The 20,875-nt window shown below is 39.3% G+C and overlaps 1 protein-coding gene across 2 annotated transcripts in view; it reads right to left on the reverse strand.

Annotated features, from left to right (window-relative positions):
* Window positions 1-20,875, reverse strand: part of NLN (neurolysin) — a 107,231-nt gene that overhangs the window by 36,204 nt on the left and 50,152 nt on the right. For both annotated transcript variants that reach the window (XM_017537852.2, XM_017537853.2), the window contains exons 4-9: window positions 19,613-19,720; window positions 15,969-16,071; window positions 15,157-15,317; window positions 10,030-10,165; window positions 7,439-7,805; window positions 3,177-3,378 (exon numbers count right to left, since the gene is read on the reverse strand). In XM_017537852.2, the coding sequence (XP_017393341.1) occupies window positions 3,177-3,378; window positions 7,439-7,805; window positions 10,030-10,165; window positions 15,157-15,317; window positions 15,969-16,071; window positions 19,613-19,720 (1,077 nt within the window). The remainder of the gene's footprint in view (window positions 1-3,176; window positions 3,379-7,438; window positions 7,806-10,029; window positions 10,166-15,156; window positions 15,318-15,968; window positions 16,072-19,612; window positions 19,721-20,875) is intronic.

A 20,875-nucleotide genomic window follows, 5' to 3' on the forward strand; every position in this document is an offset into this window, starting at 1 on the left:
TCTGGCTAATTTTTTTGTATTTTTGGTACAGATGGGTTTTTGCCATGTTGCCCAGGCTGGTCTTGAACTCCTGGGCTGAGGCAATCCTCCCACCTTGGCCTCCCAAAGTGCTGGGATTACAGGCATGAACCACCATGTTCAGCCAGTGCTATGATAATAGATAGTTTCGTTTTTCTTTTTTTTTTTTTTTTTTTTTTGAGTTAGAGTCTTACTCTGTCACCCAGGCTGGAGTGCAGTGGTGTGATCTCAGCTCACCTCAACCTCTGCCTCCCGGGTTTAAGCAATTCTCCTGCCTCAGCTTCCCGGGTAGCTGGGACTACAGGTACGTGCCACCACACCTGGCTAATTTTTTATTTTTAGTAGAGACAGGGTTTCACCATGTTGGCCAGACTGGTCTCAAACTCCTGACCTCAGGTGAGCCGCCTGCCTTGGCCTCCCAAAGTGCTGGGATTATAGGTGTAAGCCACCACGCCCAGACTATAATAATAGATTTGAAAATTACCTAAGAAAGAAAGATTGGATTATTCTGAAAGATTTATTTCCCTTGGATTAAAGTGAGATTGAAAATGGCTATATTGGCTTGGTGTGGTGGCTCACTCCTGTAATCCCAGCACTGTGGGAGGCCAAGGCAGGCAGATCACAAGGTCAAGAGATGGAGCCCATCCTGGCCAACAGGGTGAAACTCCGTCTCTGCTAAAAATACAAACATTAGCTGAGCGTGGTGGCGGGTGCCTGTAGTCCCAGCTACTCAGGAGGCTGAGGCAGAAGAATTGCTGGAACCCAGGAGGTGGAGGTTTCAGTGAGCCGAGATAATGCCACTGCACTCCTGCCTGGCAACAGAGAAAGACTCTGTCTCCAAAGGAAAAAAAAAAAAAAAAAAACCGCAAGGCTAAATCAGGACATTTCTCTGGCCATATTCATATATTATTCCCGTTTCCTAAAACAAAAGATGGAAGCACCAGGATAAAAGATAAAATGCTGAAAGAACCAAACAGTTTTTAAACAAAGGTGATAGTATTTTGGAAATGAATGGGTACATTTTGGGTTATTACAATGATTAGGGTTACTCGGGGATATAGGAATGCTGGATGCACAGGACTGATTCTGCACATGTCAGGGCAACAAAAAGACTGTTCCATATACTGTCTGTCATTCATACACCCTGCTGGACTATTCACATAAATTAAAAAAACTATCATTAACAGAGCCAAGAAACTAATACCACTGTACATATTTTTGCAAAACATTTTTTTTTTTTTGGAGACAGGGTCTCACTTTGTCACCCAGGCTGGAGTGCAGTGGTGCGAACACAGCTCACCGCCTCGACCTCCTGGGCTCCAGCAATCCTCCTGCCTTAGCCTTTCGAGTAGCTGGGACTTGAGATGTGTGCCATCATGCCTGGCTAATTTTTGTATTTTTTGTAGAGTCTGGGTTTCACAGTGTTGTTCAGCTGGCCTTGCACTCCTGAGCTCAGGCAATCTGCCAGCCTTGGCCTTGCAAAGTACTGGGATTACGGGTATGAGCCACCATGCCTAACCAGGCAAAGCATTTTTTATACAGTTTTAATTTCTAAGACTATAAGTACCAGGATCTACTGTGTAAATCGAAGTTAGATTACTTTCTCATCATTTTGGAAATCATGCCACCACTGTCAGCACTGTTCTAGGACTTGAGCTGACAACACAAACCACTTCAATCAGTCTGCACTTGCTGCTGCTCCATTCAGGGTTACTTCCATATGGCACAACCCCCCGGCATACTTCAATATGTCTTACAGCATAGTCATGTCCAAGCATTATCACTTGAAAAACACAAACATTTCTTCCTTTTACATTCAGTGAGGACATCATACTGATTTAAAAAGATTCTCTGTTTAAAGACCATTAGGGAAAAACTAGTAAAGTCCAAATAAACTGTGGTGTTCATCTAGGAGTGCTGTATCAATGCTGGCTTCTTAGCTATGACAAATGTGCTATTATATTGGAAGACGTCAGAAGTAGGGCTGAGAGGGGAAGGGGTATACAGGCAATCCTTTTACTATCTTTGCAAGTTTTCTATTAAAAAAAGGATTTTGTTGTTGTTAAGTTTACCTTTAGAGACTTATAGAAATTTAAAATTTGGAAAACTGTCCCTTCATTTTTGCTACTCTCAGTTTTTTGAGTTTTTTTTGTTTGTTTTTGTTTTGAGACAGGGTCTTGCTCTGTTACCCAGGCTGGAGTGCACTGGCGCAATCATGGCTCACTGCAACCTCAACCTCCTGGACTCAAAAGATGCTCCCACCTCAGCCTCCCAAGTAGCTGGGACCACAGGCACATACCACCATGCCTAGACAATTTTTGTATTTTTGTTTATTTTACCATGTTGCCCAGGCTGGTCTCAAACTCCTAGACTCAAGTAATCCTTCTACCTCAGCCTCCCAAAGTGCTGGGATTACATGCCTGGCCAATAACAGTATATTTCAACTATTAGTTTGAATTACTGAACTAGATTAGACATCTTTTTATGTTAATAATGGTTAAATGTTAGCAAGTTCATACAGTTCACACTAGAATAGTCTGGGCCTAATTAAATGGATTGTATTATAAAGTTGAGAATAAATGTACTTATTATTTTCAAAAATAAAAAAATCAGTTTAATCTACTGCACACACACACCTTCACTCTGGCAACGTCTTTGCATGGTTATACTATATTATCTGTGATTTTATTTTGAAGTTAGTAAAGGGAAATGTTACAAAATTATTATTTAAAAATGAGTAAAGGGTCTAAGAGGGCTGAAAACCACTGAAGTAAGCAAAGCATTGATAAGCAGAATAGATTACAGCACGCTTTTTCTGAGAAATTTATACCAAATTCTGATGGAAAAGGACAAAAAGGAAAAAGCAAAGTATCTGTAACCTTTCCTTACAGATAGTCTTATTCTTTTCCAATAGATTATTCAATAAACCTCTTTCACTGGTAGATGAATCTCCAAGTAAAAATATATTGTGAAAGAGGACAGGATAAGGAAAAGTTTGGTTTTGCAGAAGGCCTATAAAATTCTTGAACACATTCAGCTTCTGAAAAAAACATGTTAGGAGCAGAAACTTGACAGCAGTAAAAAAGTTTTCTGAAAAAAACAATTGGCAGGTGTACTGGGGAAAAAAAACCGAAAAAACAAACAAACAAAAAACTCACCTGTGCACAAATCTGATGCATGACATGACCAAACTCATGGAAGTAAGTCCTCACCTCGTCGTGTCTCAGTAGAGAGGGACGACCTGCCACTGGCTGTGAGAAGTTCACCACGAGGGCAGCCACTGCCATCATCCGGCTTCCATCAGGCAGAAGGCAGCCAGGCTGGAGACCGAAGCAGGCCGCATGACTGTATTTTCCTTCCCTAGGAGTCATAAACATGCGTTGGCAAGACAGGAAAATTCTCGTCTAGCAACTATATGGCATGGCTTCTTCCAGTCATTAAACCATATCTGTTACTAGAGATGCTTTTAAACATTAGTTTACCTTTTAGAAAGTAGGTCATTTTGCTAAAATGGAAAAACTAAAACCAAACGAACAATAAACCCACTATCGTTTTGTGTGAGTCACAGCTCCAAAGGCTCTTTTGTTGAAAATCTCGAGGTAAGAATGAAGAATGCATGTCACACCGACAGCTGAATTTCCAATTTATTTTAATGAAATTCTACTCTTCATTTTCAAAGATGGGATTATTAAACACTAAACAATGTTAAAGCACACATTTGAAATAAAAGATACAGTTTGACTAACTAGGCGGCCTTTTCATTAAAATCAGAATTAATAAAAAACTGAATTTCAGACAAGAAGTTTTTTCCTTTTATTTGAGAAGTGAAGAATTGATAATCACAATTAAGTGAGTTTCTTTTATAAACTAGACAGGTCTTTTTGAAACAGAATGCTTTCAGTTAGCCTGGGAAAATGCATAAATTATACCATCAATTAGTCTATTCTTACACAATGTAGGATGGTCTCTCCATAAGCTATTAGACTTCATTCTCCAAAAGCTATTAGTTCATTCTAGGAGTAGATGTCCTTTCCCCATTTTCTTTTGCTCACAAGACTCATAGTCCCTGATTTTTTTTTTTTTTTTTGAGGCAGAATCTTGCTCTGTCACACAGGCTAGAGTACAGTGGCACAATCTCGGCTCATTGCAACCTCCGCCTCCCAGGTTCAAGCAATTCTCCTATCTCTGCCTCCTGAGTAGCTGGTATTACAAGCATGCACCACCACGCTGGTTAATTTTTTGTTGCTGTTTTAAGATGGAGTCTTGCTCTGTTGTCCAGGCTGGGGTATGGTGGCAAGAACCTGGCTCACTGCAACTTCCATCTCCTGGGTTCAACTGATTCTCCTGCCTTAGCCTCTAAGTTGCTGGAATTACAAGCACCTGCCACCACGCCCAGCTAATTTTTGTATTTTTAGTAGAGATGGGGTTTTGTCATGTTGGCCAGGCTGGTCTTGAACTCCTGACCTCAGGTGATCCACCCTCCTTGGCCTCCCAAAGTGCTGGAACTGCAAGTGTGAGTCACCACACCCAGCCTAATTTTTGTATTTTTAGTAGAGATGGGGTTTCACTATGTTGGCCAAGCTGGTCTTCCAACTCCTGGCTTTAAGTGATCCACCTGCCTCGACCTCCCAAAGTGCTGGGATTATAGCCACTGCACCCGGTCAGTACGTGGTCTTTTTAAAACCTATTCTGATTACCCTTTTTAAAAGTCAGTTAGGCAAATAAAACAAGTTAATCTCTTTTAACTTTATGAAGAAAACAAGTAAGATGACGGAAAGTAAATATTAACTAGGTCACTACTTTCACAAAGATTACTCTCTGGTACCCATACCAGGGTGCTGGTAGCAATGACCAGATCTCCGAGTACAAAAGAAATCAATCATATCTTGGCAGTGAGACAGCAGAATGAGGTAGTAAGAACTGTTCTTCCACCCTGGAAAGAAAATCTGAGGACAGTTATAGGAGACTCCGATATTAAAGGATTACTCCTGAAAGAGTTCTTGGTTTAAAACTATATCCTGACATGTTTTAGTTAAAAATAACTCATCTATATTTGGCAGGGTTTTATTTTTAGGACATAACATAAGTGAAAGTGAGTCCATGAAGTACTGGGTGATATGGTTTGGTTGTGTCTCCACCCAAATCTCATCTTGAATTGCAGTTCTCATAATCCTCACATATTGTGGGAGGGACCTGGTGGGAGGTAATTGATTTATGGGGGTAGTTAACCCCATGCCATTCTCATGATAGTGAGTGAGTTCTCATAAGATTTGGTGGTTTTATAAGGGGCTTTTCCCCCTTTGCTTGGCACTTCCCCGTCCTGCCACCACATGAAGAAGGATGTGTTTGCTTCCCCTTCTGCTGTGATTTTAAGTTTCCTGAGGTCTCCCCAGGCCCGCAGAATGGTAAGTCAATTAAACTTCTTTCCTTTATAAATTACCCAGTCTCAATCACTTTATAGCACTGTGAGAAGAGACTAATACACTGGGAAAATCACTTAGGTGCTAAAAGACACTTCTGCCCACCAACTGGCTGACACAGGTACTGAACCTACTTTTCAAAATCAGTATATTACAAACTTGCATGTATTACTGAATGAGGGGGATACTATACTCTCCTTTGGTCTAGTTAGTAAAATGGTTAGTAACTGTAACAGGTTGACTTTGTTTTAGAAAGTAACCTGTGGAGAAAGAAATGCAAATCCTTTTGTGTCTGATGAAACACTATGGAATCTATAGTTACTACAGGCTATAGACACAATAACAACATTTTTGTAATTCTTACGACTGATGTTTGGGTGACATGATTTGCGTATAGTCTTTAATGCATAAAACAATCCAGTAAAAGGATTTTCAGTCCCATATTACAGAGGAAGAAACAGAATCTCAAAGAGGTTATGTCACTCAAGCATTCAAACTCAAATGTGACTGACTGCAAAGGTTTTGCTACTTCTACTAAACTGTGGTGCCTCTCAGACTGAAGGATGTGGCCATAGATGTAAGAGTAATGGCAGACAGATTACCTGATAATAAACATTTTGGTGGTCAATTTTATTTTATTTATTTATGTTTTTTGAGTTACAGTCTTACTCTGTCACCCAGGCTGGAGTGCAGTGGCACGATCTTGACTCCAGGGTTTAAGGTATTCTCATGCCTCAGCCTCCCAAGTAGCTGGGTCTACAGGCACCTGGTTAATTTTTGTATTTTTAGTAGAGACGGGGTTTTACCATGTTGGCCAGACTGATCTAGAACTCCTGACCTCAAGTGATCTGCCAACCTCAGCCTTCCAAAATGCTTGGATTACAGGTGTGAGCCACCATGCTTGGCCAGTGGTTAATATTAAATTAAGTAATATTGGCCAATGGTCAATATTAAATTAAGTAAATGTAGTATACAAACTAGATGATGATGATAATGCCAATGGTATCAGCTAACTTTGATTAAGCCTTTACTATGTGCTGAGCAGTCTTCTAAATGCTTTGCATGTATTTAACCAATTGAATCCTTACCATGACCATACAAAGCAGGTACTAGTAGGACTCCCATTTTATAGAACCTATAAGGTAGATACGAAAACTGGGGCACAGAAAAATTAAGTAACTTATCTAGTAAATGATGAAGACAGACATCCCAGCGTCAGAGCCCACATTTTAAACCTCTAAACTAAGAATCCCATGTGAGAAATATGAAAGAGTAGAGTCTTTTTTATTTCTTAATTTTTTTAGAGATAGGGTCTAGCTCTATCACCTAGGCTAAAATGCATCAATGCGATCATAGCTCACTGTAACCTTAAACTCTTGGGCTCAAGTGATCCTCCTGCCTCAGCACAGTTAGGACTACAGGTGTGCACCACCACACCTAGCTAATTTTTAATTTTTTGTTGTTGAGACACCTAAAAAATAAATACATAAAAGCATACTAATTTCGTCAAATACAATACTTATTTGATTTACTTGCTCTGGTACCCAGGCTGGAGCGCAGTGGCACAATCTCGGTTCACTGCAGCCTTCACCTCTGAGGCTCAAGTGATCCTCTTACCTCAACCTCTCAAGCACCTGGGTGTACAGGGATGTACCACCACACCCAGCTAATTTTTGTAGCAACAGGGTTTTGCCATGTTGCCCAGGCTGGTCTTGAACTCCTAGACTCAAGCAATCCACCTGCCTCAGCCTCCCAAAGTGCTGAGACTGCAAGCATAAGCCACCAAGCTTGACCTAATTTTTAAATTTTTGGTAGAGACTGGGCCTCACTGTGTTGCCCAGGCTGGTCTCAAACTCCTAGCCTCAAGCGATCCTCCCACCTTGGTCTCCCAAAGCTTTGGGATTATAGGCATGAACCACTGTGCCTGGCCAAGAGTAGAGTCTTAAAGTAGGTAGGAGCTGAATCCCTAAGGTCCCTTCCAACAGTGTGATCCCCAGTACCTTGGATAGAGGTCCAAATAGAACTGTCCCAATACTTCTCCTGTAGCTTTATCCTTCACAGTATAAAGTGTAACACTCTTGTTCCAAACATGAGCATCTGTCACTTGTTCAAATGAAAGTCCCAACAACTCCTGGTAGGTGTTTAGCAACCCTTCGGTGACCACCTCAATTGGGAAGTATTCCTTGAGAAACTCTTGGTCTATGGAGTACTTGAGTTCCTCTGTCTGAGTCATGTAGTAATGTAGATCCCAGGCATTGATTTTCCCATCATATTCAAAACCCCTCTCTTCACATTCCTTTTTCTTCAAATTCAAAATAAACTCTCGTTCTGCTTCACCCAAGGGTTTTAATTTCTGGCTTAAATCATCTGTGAAGGAAGTGGGAAAAGTTAGTGATCTTCTTGCGCCTGGGAGCAAGCATACTCACACATACCACCCATGTTTTAGCATGGTGCTTCCTCCTTTGCAGTAGTCAATACAGATAAACCAGGTGGAAAGAGGGAAAAGAAGAGGGAAAAAGTGAGGGAGGAAAGCAGGCTCTTTTATGGAAGCACAATTTGCTCTTTGGGGTTATTGATTTTTATGGTCCTAACCCTTTTTCTTTTAACACCACTAAAACTGGGCCATGAGTTCCTCAATTCATCAACAAAGGTGAAATTTATCTCAGAGAACTCTGACTCAAGAATGTTATAATTTAGGGAACAAAGCAATAGTGAAATTAAACTCATATACATGATTATTCTTCAGTGAAATTAGTCAGACTCCTAAGAAAGCTAGGGAAAACACATCAGATGTAACCTATGGTCAGTGGTATCCAGAAATTCCTATCAATGCATTCGACAGCCATGTGTTTAGTTTCTCATTAACCCGTTTCTATGAAGGTCTATCTGGACACAGCAATTCCAGTTTTTAGCTGGAGAAACTTCTGGGAACTACAAATTATATTGCTGTGGTCAAATTTTCATTTTACTGTATTTGGCGAAATGAGTATGCTCTTATGTATTTATTTTTCACATTTTGTTACATATGTTAAGATAAAAATGTGCCTGGTCCTGCAAAGGCTATGGCGGTTCAGGAGGCAACCCCACAATGTGAGAGATGGAGGAGCAGCCAAGGAATACTGTGAAGAGAAATGAGGAAACTCATGGAGGATACAAATATATAGTTTTCCATATATATGTGTGCGTGTGTGTGTGTGTGTGTGTGCATACACACATGCACACGTACACACACACACACATACACACACACACACACACACACACACACACACACACACAGAGTTTTGCTATGTTGCTCAGGCTCGACTCCAACTCCCAGATTCAAGAGATTCTTCCACCTTAGCCTCCCAAGAGGACAATTTACATAGGAATATGCCAATTTCAAATTAGAAGGAAAGCTCTCTTAAATGAATCAAGTTAATCAGGTGGTTACTAAGGAAAATTTCAGTGTATGCAATCACCACTGAAGGAAACATTCTCTATAAACCTGTTAACTCTCTGAGCCATCCTCTTATGTACCATGCACTAGACCATAGAACAATTATCTGTCCACACTTCTGTTGTTTCTAGTAAGTGATAAGTCCATTGAGAAAAGGACCTTGTCTTTTTTTTAAAAATTATTTTTATTTTTAGAGACAGGGTCTTGCCCTGTCACCCAGGCTGGAGCACAGTGGCATGATCATGGCTCACTGCAGCCTTGAACTCCTCTGCTCAAGGGATCCTCCCACCTCAGCCTCCCAAGTAGCTAGAATTACAGGCACGTGCCACCATGCCTGGCTAATTTTTAAATATTTTGTAGAGACAGGGTTGGGGTCTCTTTGTTTCCCAGGCTGGTCTTGAACTCCCGGCCTCAAGCAGTCTTCCTACCTCAGCCTCCCAAAGTGCTGGGATTAGAGGCTTGAGCCACCACGTCCAGCCAAAAAGACGTTGTCTTATTCCTTTCTGTAATCCTACTATTTAACATACTGCCTAAGGCTGGAGAGTTATTTCATAAATGTCTCATGAATGAATGAGTGAATCATACGATAACAAATACATACCATTTATGGAGTTTAAATTAATGTTAATATAGTTATTAGATAATAGTTTTGATGTAATCATTTTATATTATAGTTTATTAGGTAATAGTTTTTATGAATATTATTTTATATTACTTTTGTATATTAACAAGTGGTTCCTGGAATATTAACTGATTTTTGTTTATATATGTTCTATTTTCATGTATGTCATATTGGTCAGCTTATTTTATACAAATTCATAAGCAGCAATGTGATGACTGCTAAATACCTAGTGACAGTGAATAAAGTCAGTAACTTTAAGAACTCTCTCTTAGAACCTAGATGTCATGTTAGAAATTAATATAAAAAGCTCAAACAAGATATAAGATAGAGCGAAGCCAAGCCTATACTAGCAATATAAATAATGAGCAGTCCCCAGAACCAAGCATACTATCTAACACATAATAGGTGATCAATATAATTCTCTCAAATCAATGAAACGTAGGATGTCCTCAAAGGCATATTATGTTCTGAGGCCTTCTGTCCGTTGGCATGGTACAGCAAAACAGTCATAGAAAAAACAAAGAACTAACCTAGAAAGGCTGTTACGTGGCTTGTGCTCTTTGCAGTGTTCATTTCAAGGACAAAGTCAGCATGTGTTCTATAACCGAGTAGTTTGGCCACCTCGGCCCGCAGTGGGAGTAGCTGCTGTAAAATTACAGTGTTTTCCTAATAATAAACAACAGCAACAAAAAAAGGTTAATCAATAATTTGAACCAAAGCACTAAAAGGAAGAATTACTTGTATGTATTTTTAGTTTTGTAAAATTGTCAAATTTTTTTAGACCATTTAAACTTTGGGTTCCATTTCAGTGTTACAGACTTTTTTTTTTTTTTTTTTGGCTTCATGATTTAATGTCAGAAATAATTTATGACTTTTTAAATCTCAGGAGAGAACTATGAGGTCTTAGTAAAACTGTAGGTGCTATGAACTTAGAGTGAAAATATATTTTTAAGGAAAACAGTGAATCCATATTTACTTTTACTGACAGAACTGTACCAAATGTTGGTACTTTCAGTTCTTTTGGACATTTTTATTGTGGTAAAATATAGATGACATAAAACTTATCATTTTCATTTCATACCCATTTGTATGGCTACTATTTTTAAAAACACAGAAAATGTGCTGGTGAGGAAATGGAGACGTTGGAACCCTTGTGCATTGCTGATGAGAATGTAAAGTAGTTCAGCTGGTGCAGAAAATGTTCTGGCAATTCCTAAAAAAGTTAAACCATATGATCCAGCAATTCCACATCTCAGTATATAACAAAGATAATTGAAAGCAGAGACTCAAAGAGAGATCTCCCCACCCATGTTCACAGCAGCATTATTTACAACAGCCAAAAGATGGAAGCAACCCAAGTGCCCACGGACAGATGTATAGGTCAACAAAATGTGGCAGAGATATACAATGTAATAGAATTCTGCCTTTGTAAGGAAAGAAATTCTGACACATGCTACAACATGGATGACCCTTTAAGGTTTGCTAAGTGAAATAAGCCAGATACAAAAAGACAAATATTTGATGACTCCACTTATATGAAGTTCCTAGGGTAGTGAAATTCAGAGACACAGAGTAGAACAGTAATTGCCAGGGCCTGGGGAAAGAAAATAAGGGGGAGTTACTGCTTAATGGGTACAGTTTCAGTTAAGGAAGATGAAAAAGCTCTGCAGGTAGATGGAGGTGATGGCTGCAGAACAGTATAAACATATTCTCAATGTGAACATAATTAATGCCACATGCTCTGTTCTGAATGTCCCCCAAAATGAATGTGTTGAAATGTAATCCCTTTTGTGGTAGTGTTAAAAGGCAGGGAAGTGACTAATGAATTAGTGCCTTATGAAAAGGCTGGAGTTAAGGTACTTGGGCCTTTTCTGCCCTTCCCCCTTCTGCCATGTGAAGACAAGGGAAAAAGGCCCTTTCTAGACACTGAATCCTGGGGTGCCTTGATCTCGAGTTTCTCAGCCTTCAGAACTGTGAAAATTTTCTATTGTTTATGAATTACTTCATCTGTGGTATTTTGTTATAGCAGCACAAATGAACTGAGACACTATAAAATTCTGCTTTTAAAAATATTTCAGGGATCCGGGTGTGGTAGCTCATACCTGTAATCCCAGCACTTCGGGAGGCCAAGGCAGGTGGATCACAAGGTCAGGATTTTGAGACCAGTCTCACCAAAATGGTGAAACCCCGTCTCTATTAAAAATACAAAAATTAGGGGGTTGTGGTGGCAGGTGCCTGTAATCCCAGCTACTTGGGAGGCTGAGGCAGGAAAACTGCCTGAACCCAGGAGGCAGAGGTTGTAGTGAGCCGAGATCACTCCACTGCACTCTAGCCTCGATGACTGAGCAAGACTCCCTCTCAAAAAAAAAAAAAAAAAAAAAAAAAGTTTCAGGGATTTTTCCCAAGTTAACATTACAAATATCTTTTACATTTTATTTGTATTACAAAGATAAAAATGGACATTATTTTATTATTTTCTTAACAATGAAATAAAAAGTAATTCTTCTAGAGGAAGTAAATAATGTTAAAGTAAAAGAGAAAACTAATCCTAATAATCAAATCAGCAAATTATATACAGACTGCTTGCTAAGGAAAAACACACACTGAGGTCACACTGCCTATGTTCAAAATTTGGTTCCACCATTTACTAGTTACCTGATCTTGGGCAAATTTTGTAGCTTTCTGAGCCTCAGTTTTCTCATTTGCAAGATGTGGAAAATAAAAGTACCTACACTGAAGAGTAATTATGAAGATTCAAATGATAATATATGTAAAGTACTTAGAAAAATGTCTGGCACATAACCAAACACTATATAATTATGTCATAATTATTATTTTAAAACTAAAATGGAAACATAGAAAAGAGAAATACATATAATTCTCCAAGTTATAAATTAAATAGTTTATTTGGATTTTTCTTCCATTTTTTTCAGTTTTTCCAGATCTCTCTAGACTGCCAATTTTCTCCCAATATCTGTTCTCTCACTTTTTATTTTAGTAATAAAACTCTGATTTTTTTTTTTAAAGGTTTTGTAGAAATGAGGTCTTGCCATGTTGCTCAGTCTGATCTTGAATTCCTGGCTTCAAGCAATCTTCTCACTTTGGCCTCTTGGAAGTGTTGGGATTACAAGTGTGAGCCACTGTTCATGGCTGAACTCTTAAATTTTTGCTGGACACTTGGTTACCTATTATGTTTCCCAGCCTTCCTCAAAGCTATCTGTGGCCATGTGATACTCAATAGGACAATGGGATGTGAATGAAGTGATGAGTGAAATTTCTGCGTCATGTCTCACAGATCTTTGCCTTGCTGGCTGTGAACTGAAGACGACAACAATGACCCTGAAAACCACACACTGAGGATGGTAGAGCTGTCTTCCACCTCTGGACCACTCACTGTTTGACTTATAGTTACAAGACAATTTTTTTTTTTAATTGTGGAAAAATCTGCCATTTTAGCCATGTAAAATTCAGTGGTAATAATACCCATTCTGCTGTGTAACCACTATCATGATCTGTTGCTAAAACTATTCCATTACCCAAAACAGAAACTCTCTAACCATTAACTCCTCAGTCTTCCCTCTTCCATTCCCTGGTAACTTCTAATCTACTTTCTAAAAAGAAATACGTTTTATCTTATTTGAGCTACCGTGCTTTTGACTTCTGTAAAGTCCCTTAGCCTAGACCCTGACACACATAGATATTAATACCAGAAATAGGGTACTACTAACAATAAAAATGAAAAATGTACAGGAACGGAAGGTTAGGACCCAGACACTGCAGGCTGGAAAGCTGGTGATTCTCATTATACCATGGGCATTTGTGAAAACTGTTGTTTGTCATAACTCAGGAGGCAGGCCATGCACCTACTGAGTCTTAGCTCTAGAGAAATTGTTTGGGAAAACTAATAATGTTGGCAGGTGTTTTTGGCATTTGTTGCTTTTAGAAAAATTACATGGGAGAGATGAGCTTGGGTGAGAATTGGCCAGTTTCTAAAGACAGAAGGGAAAGAATTCTTCTTAGGGAGGTTCTGCCTATGGTCCACAATCTTCAGCTGGTTGGAAAAGCCAACTGCTCTGTATTTCTAGTGTCAGGAGGAAAGGCTGTCACTCAGAGATACTGAACTGCAGACATGAGTTTGAGAATGCTGCTTTCCTCCACAAGCTCACTATGTTCAGAGGGCCTGAAAGCAGACTTTATTAAATGGAGGAAGAGTGAGATGAATAAAATTCAGAAGCCAGTATATAAGATTTGGCAAGTTTAAGAACTATGACCAAAAGTGATATTTGGGTATAGTTATTTTGACATGCATCTGATTAGAGACAGACAAGAAACCTACATTTTTGAGGAAGCTGTATTACCAAAAATATCATAAGCCTGGCCTACAAAAGTTTGTGATTATTTGATCCCTAAGCAACTCTTGGGATTCTACCTGGCATTAACAGGACCAGCAGTCCCCCAAGATATGGTCATCGAAGATAACAGACAAAAACAATTCCCTGTGGGCAAAACTGGGGGCCATGGAGTACAACTAATAAAGGAATTCTTGTGAGAAAGCAGACCCAAGTTTAGTCCAATAAGCTAACCAAGAAACTTCACTATAGTACAGAATCTTCACAATTCCTTAGGAATTTGAAAGTTTTAGAAAATTGCTGTGGGTTCACTATGTTTCCCAGTCTTTCCTTTTCCAAATGGGAACTTTTCGTGTGGTTATTCTTTTCCTATTCCATCACTGTGGATATGAGGGGAGGGTGTTGGGGTGAGGGGTCCTTTTATAGTTTCCTAGATTATGAGAAGCTACAACCACGCAGAGATGCTGGTCTTTGAGCTTAAGGCAGTAACTGGGAATTAACAAATGGTGAATGAGTCTTGTGTATTGAAAAAAGGCTCCTCACGGTTACTTGGATAGCTAGAGAGACAGATCATGGTAGAACTGGCTAGACGACTGAGAATCTTTCTTTTCTTTTTCATATTTAAAGCATTTGTTTAGTTTTGATGTATGTGTGTGTTGTGAAATCATTAACATAATCAAGGCAATGAACATTTCAATTATCCCCCTGGAAATTTCATCTTGATTACCCTCTATTGTGATTCTTCTCCTGCACTCCTTCCAATCCATCTCTAAGCAACCACTATTTCTAGTCACTTTTCTTTTTAATAATAAAACCCCCAAGTCTGAGCAAATGGCTTTCCACTAATGACTACATTTCCCAGCCTTCCTTACAGCTAGATATGATGAAATCAGAGTCAATGGGATGTGAATGGAGTTGATGTATGTCATTTTCAAGTCTTTTCCTACAAGATGCTCGCTCCGTGCTCTTCCTCCACTTCCCAACAGGCTAAAAAAGGAATGAACTTGGAAGTCACTTGTTGAGGGACTGATGCCTTATCAGTCCTGGATTGTTGATTTAGGAGAGGAGCAACTTCTAGTTTATTTAACACACTGTATTTTTATTAGAACAGCTTATCCTGTGACCACATCAAGCAGGTTGCCAGTGAGCAATGAAAAAGCTAGAAGTCTTATAAGTCTGAGGAATTAGAGATACAGTGCACACACAAATAGGAATAGCAGTCTCTGAGCTGACTTTGATACTAGTAAACAAAGTAAAGTCTTTTCTTAAAACACTCCATTAAAAACGAAAGACGAACATTTATAATACCTCTTTGCACCTTGTATTAAAAGCCATTTCCATCCTTCTTCTGGTTTCAGGAATACAACATTTCTTCATGACAGGGAAATAGTGTGGATATTTTAAGGTAATTTTATACTTGTCGTCATCTGTCTTTTCTAAACTATCAATGAAATCATCAGGAAGAGCACCTGCAAAAAATCATTTTCTCATATATCAAATTTTCTACTCATTACTGGTGTATTTTGCATTGGCATGGTGCCTTTTAGTAACTCTAGGAATTTTGTGGAGTAATTGAAATTCAAGTAAAATAATGACAATCCTTTTAATATTATTTTGATGTTGCTAAAATGGGGGTGGCTGTTAGAGGCTAGGTGCCTTGAGAGATGGTAATTCAAAATATGAACAGGTTTAAGTAAACTTGTGCAAATGATGTTTTAGTGGAGAACAGGCAAAATTAAGTCAAGAAGAACCAGGACTGAATAAGAAGAGATTATTTTAAGATACAATGCAGGAAACATTGCAAGGCCAAAAAAATTTTAAGGTACTGAAGTCTATTAAACATAAGTATAAACTACCAAAAAAAATTTATGAAAAAGAAGATACTAAGTCCCCTCTGGACTGTCTCTAGAAATAGTATATACTCTCATTAGCCTAAAATCTAATTTTGGTTGACTTGTCTCTTCTGTGGAAGGGCTGGTGGGCTTAGGTACTGGATCATTTTTAAAATAATTATTTGAACTAAGATTTAGAAATTTTGTATCTGGAAAGTAAAGCAAACTGTGAGGTAACATTATTTGTCTAAATTATATGATTTAATCTAGAAAAATACCAAAACTTACCAAGTTCAGCCTTGGAAAATACAAGGAAGGTATCATCCTCATTGAGGTTTTTGTTAAAATCAATACATAGTTCACTCATTCTTTTCTTCATTGATTTGATTTCCTGAAAGGAAGATAAATATGCAGGACATTAGCAATAAAAAGAATCTCATTTTTCCTGGGGAGGGTGGCTCATGCCTGTAATCCCAGCACTTTGGGAGGCCGAAGCAGGTAGATCATTTGAGGTCAGGAATTTGAAACCAGCCTGGCCAACATGGTGAAACCCCGTCTCTACTAAAAATACAAAAATTAGCTGGGTGTGGTGGTGCATACCTGGAATCCCAGCTACTTGGAAGGCTGAGGCAGGGGAATTGCTTGAAAAAAAAAAACAAACTAATTTTTATTGCCATCAATTGAGCATGTTTCACTTTTATATGAAGATTGACTTCTGTGCCCACACTTCAGGAAGTGCTTTTGCAGGGATGTGCTTGGTAAAATAGGTTTCTGCAGTCCACTATGTCATGTCCATGTGTATCTGTGTGTAGCACTTACAGAAAGGCAAGCCTGGTGATGTCTTAGGAATTCGTTGTGAATTTGAAGAATAAATGTAGGAGGTATAGTAAATGCAATATATTGCACATAGTATGTACACAACAAATAGTTGCTGAGTGAATGAATAAATCTAGCAGCCCATTACCAATTAGCATATTTCTTCTTTTTTTTTTTTTTTTTTGAGACAGAGTCTTGCTCTGTTGCCGGGTTGGAGTGCAACGGCGAGATCTCAGCTGACTGCAATCTCCGCCTCCTGGGTTCAAGCAATTCTCCTGCCTCAGCCTCCCAAGTAGCTGGGACTATAGGCACAAGCCACCATCTCTGGCTTTTGTATTTTTAGTAGAGACGGGGTTTCACCATGTCGGCCAGAATGGTCTCCATCTCTTGACCTTGTGATCCACCCGCCTCGGCCTCCCAAAGTGCTAGGATTACAGGCATGAGCCACTGCACTCGGCCCAATTAGCATATTTCTAACAGTTTCCAGTTCAAAATTTTAGTTCAGTAATCAGCATATGGTTATGAAGTAAACCAAGAGATAAGAGCTGAGTAATTCATTCTATTATTGCTTTGGGGAAAAGTTTCATGGAGCTTTTTAAACAAAGATGGTTTATAGACCTTAAGATGTGCGTAAAAAGTATTAGGTGGGAGATCAAAGGAGGCAATAAGGAGAAATCACCAGAAAAAAAAGATACAATTTTATTAATCTGTCCCATTCTTCTAACAATGCCATATAATGAAATTTACGGCTTCTCAAAGTGTGGCCCTGGCTAGGAGCATCAGTATCCCCAGGGAAGTTGTTAGAAATGCAAATTCTTTGTTTTTGTTTGTTTGTTTTTGTTTTTGTTTTGAGATGGAGTTTTGCTCTCGTTGCCCAGTCTGGAGTGCAATGGCATGATCTCGGCTCACTGCAACCTCTGCCTCCTGAGTTCAAGCAATTATCCTGCCTCAGCCTCCCGAGTAGCTGGGATTACAGGCATGAGCCACCATGCCCAGCTAATTTTGTATTTTCAGCAGAGATGGGCTTTTTCATGCTGGTCAGGCTGGTCTCGAACTCTCGACCTCAGGTGATCCACCAGCCTTGGCCTCCCAAAGTGCTGGGATTACAGGCGTGAGCCACTGCACCCAGCCAGAAATGCAAATTGTTGAGACCCCCACACTAAACCTACTAAAGTGCAAACTCTTAAAAGTCCTATAATCAGAGTTTTAATAAGCCCTCTATGTAATTCTGATGCACCCTAAATTTGAGACTACTGCCCTAATACACTGTTCAGTGCTGTTTTCTGATTCTCTCTTCAACCCCCTTCTACTTCTGCCCCACTTTGTTCAGATAGGGCCTGATCCTATCTGCAACTCTAGGAGTGTGACTTCTACACCAGCTGGGCCGTCATTCCATCCTCACTGACCTTGAGACTGTTCAGATAACCCAGACCTGGTATTCCATTGACTAAACGGAAATTCAGGATTAAAAATAGAATCCACTCTGGGCCATTAAGACATGAGGAAAGGTTTACTGGTGGCTTCTCTATGTCCTTATAGATGGTGGAGTTTTTAGATTTATAACCATTTTGGTAATGAAAGGAAGTCAGCTTTTAGTTAAAACTAACACTGAGGAAGACAGAATAGAGAAACAGAAAAATCAGGTGGCCAGTGACTCTACTGTGCATCAGGATCAAACCAACCCATGCAGCTTACCCACCCCAGGCCTTCCAGTTATACAAGCAAATAAATCTCTTGTTTAAACAGGGTTTTGTTAGCTGTAACCAAACATATCTTAACTAAGACAGTGTTCATGCACCAAACAGAATTAAGAATTGACCAGGAAGACAAAGGGTCAGGTAAGTGATATAATTACATTTCTCCTCTAACTAGGTGAAGGAAGAGGTTATAAGGTGTTCAAAGGGCTTTAGGTGGGAGAAAGGTACCCATGTCTCAGTGGTGCCTGTGGTTATAGCTAACATGCTGACAACACTTGATTTGGATTTCTTCCAAACTTATTTCCAGTTCTGCTGGCTAGAAGAATGACCTGGAAATAAATCATGGACTATATTTCCTGTCAAAGAAGCAAAAGGTTACTTCTGGAACCGAGTTTATTTTTGAACCTGGAAGACCTGACTGGCATTAGACAAAATGCAGTGGCTCGCGCCTGTAATCCCAGCACTTTGGGAGGCTGAGGTGGGCAGATCACGAGATCAAGAGATCGAGAGCATCCTGGTCAACATGGCAAAACCCTGTCTCTACTAAAAAATACAAAAATTAGCTGGGTGTGGTGGTGCGCTCCTATAGTCCCAGCTACTCAGGAGGCTGAGGCAGGAGAATTGTTTGAACCCTGGAGGCGGAGATAGCAGTGAGCCGAGATTATGTCACTGCACTCCAGCCCGGCGCCTGGCGACATAGCAAGACTCTGTCTAAAAAAAAAAAAGTTTGAGAGGCACATTTCAGCAGCTAATTTCTCTTCTTTTAAGGGGCATGCATTAAACATAGGATACTCCATTTCAAAGTGCTGGTTTTAAAAACTCTCCATCAGTAAGGATTTTATTATCAGTGCCGTATCTCTGTATGACCAAGGGAATAAAAATACAAATCAACTATCAGATCTGAAACCAGCTCTTAAAGAATGTAAAACAGGGTAGGGAAAATAAGCTCAACACATATGAAACAAATAAAACTCGTACAAGGTTAAAGAACAATTTTAAGTTATCAGTTGTTTGTCAGTCACCATGAGATTAACAGGAGTTACAGAATTTAGAACCATTAAATACAAAATACATTGTAGATGGATTTATATTATGGGTTATTTTATTGTAACCCATCTGTTTCCCTATTTTCTGTTTTTTGTTGCACAAGTTGAGTATCCCTTATCTGAAATGCTTGGGGCTTGAGACATCTCAGATTTTGGAGTTTTCTGGAGTTTGGAATATTCCCATTATTACCATTAGAGCATACCTACTTCAAAAACCTGAAATGCTCCAATGAGCACTTCCTCTGAGCATCATGTTGGCACCCAAAAGGTTCAGATCTTGGAGCATTTTGGATTTCTGGATTAGGGATGTTCAACCAGTATTTTGTTTTATTTATTCATTTTTTTCTGATAAGAAAAGGAAACATAAACTTACATTCTGTACTTGTTCAGGAAGATGGAGCCCATTTCTTTTCCCCATTTTAATCGACTTTTCCAAGTATCGTCTGGCCTCAGGCTTTATTTTCCCCAGATCACAGGTTTCCTGAAATTAAAGAGCATAAAAACCATTTCTGTTGAAACGGTGCACAGGTAAATTATAAACTATGAGGCCACAGCAAATTTATTCATCATCTCTGTTGGGTTATGAAACACATAGGTGATTATGAGGCAAGCCCTATTGAAGACCTAATTTCTTTTACGCTTTAGTGAGCTTCTGCTCATTTAAAACAGAAACATTAAATAAACAAAAAGCTAACTAGAATTTTCTTGCCTTGCATCAGAATCAGGCGTGCCTGTACCACTTGAAAGTGTGATAAAAGAAGCATTTGCATAATCTAATTCTGAGCATTCTTTATGACTGAGTGGTCTTTTTCACAAAACATATTTCTTATCACAAGTCATCTGGATTTAATTTTCTATCATTTGCTAAACTAGTTCCAACTTGAAAGGTGGGAATAGAAATAATGGGTAAATTCTACACAAATGCAGAGTGGGACTCTTTTGCCAATATACCAAACAGGGAGAGCTGGATAAAACCCCAGCAAATGCCTTCCAACACTTCAAAAACGCCTTACTGTCATTTGCCAAGAGAGATCAAGGGACTACAGCAAGCCGCATAGGAATGAGTATCTGGGGAAAATGAGTCAGCACTGCACAAAGAGGAGGAAAGCTGGACAGTAAATTTGAAATCTGTATATGGCAGTACAAACACCACTCACTCAAAAGAACAGAGAGCCCTGGAGGGGAATGGAAAATTCACCCAGCCACAGCAAGGTAATAAAGAAACCAGACGTTTCTCTAAAGCAGGTGGCAGAATACACATGGCACATCTAGATGGCTGGGTGGTTAGTGATCTCCAAGAACAAATGGACTCTGGACAGATTCAGCAGGGGTTATGGATTCAGTTTGTTTGAAAGCCAATGAGGGACTTTTGTTTCTAAGGCTTTATGGGCTTTGTATTGGTTAAACATTCTCTCCATGACAGACAGCCTGTCCAACCCTGAGCATCCCTAATTTCCCAACTAGTTAAATCTGTAAAAGGACTGTTCAGCTGAGAGACTGCATTTTAAATTGTTGGTGCTAGATCTATGCTGCAATAATTCTGTAATTGTGTGTCTTTTGATGTAGAGGTAAACAGAGCTGTATTTCAACTTAATACCACTTACTACAGCCAACTGTATCTCACTTTGCCTACTAA

Source organism: Cebus imitator, unplaced genomic scaffold (genome assembly GCF_001604975.1).
Source record: "Cebus imitator isolate Cc_AM_T3 unplaced genomic scaffold, Cebus_imitator-1.0 Scaffold107, whole genome shotgun sequence".
NCBI lineage: Eukaryota > Metazoa > Chordata > Mammalia > Primates > Cebidae > Cebus > Cebus imitator.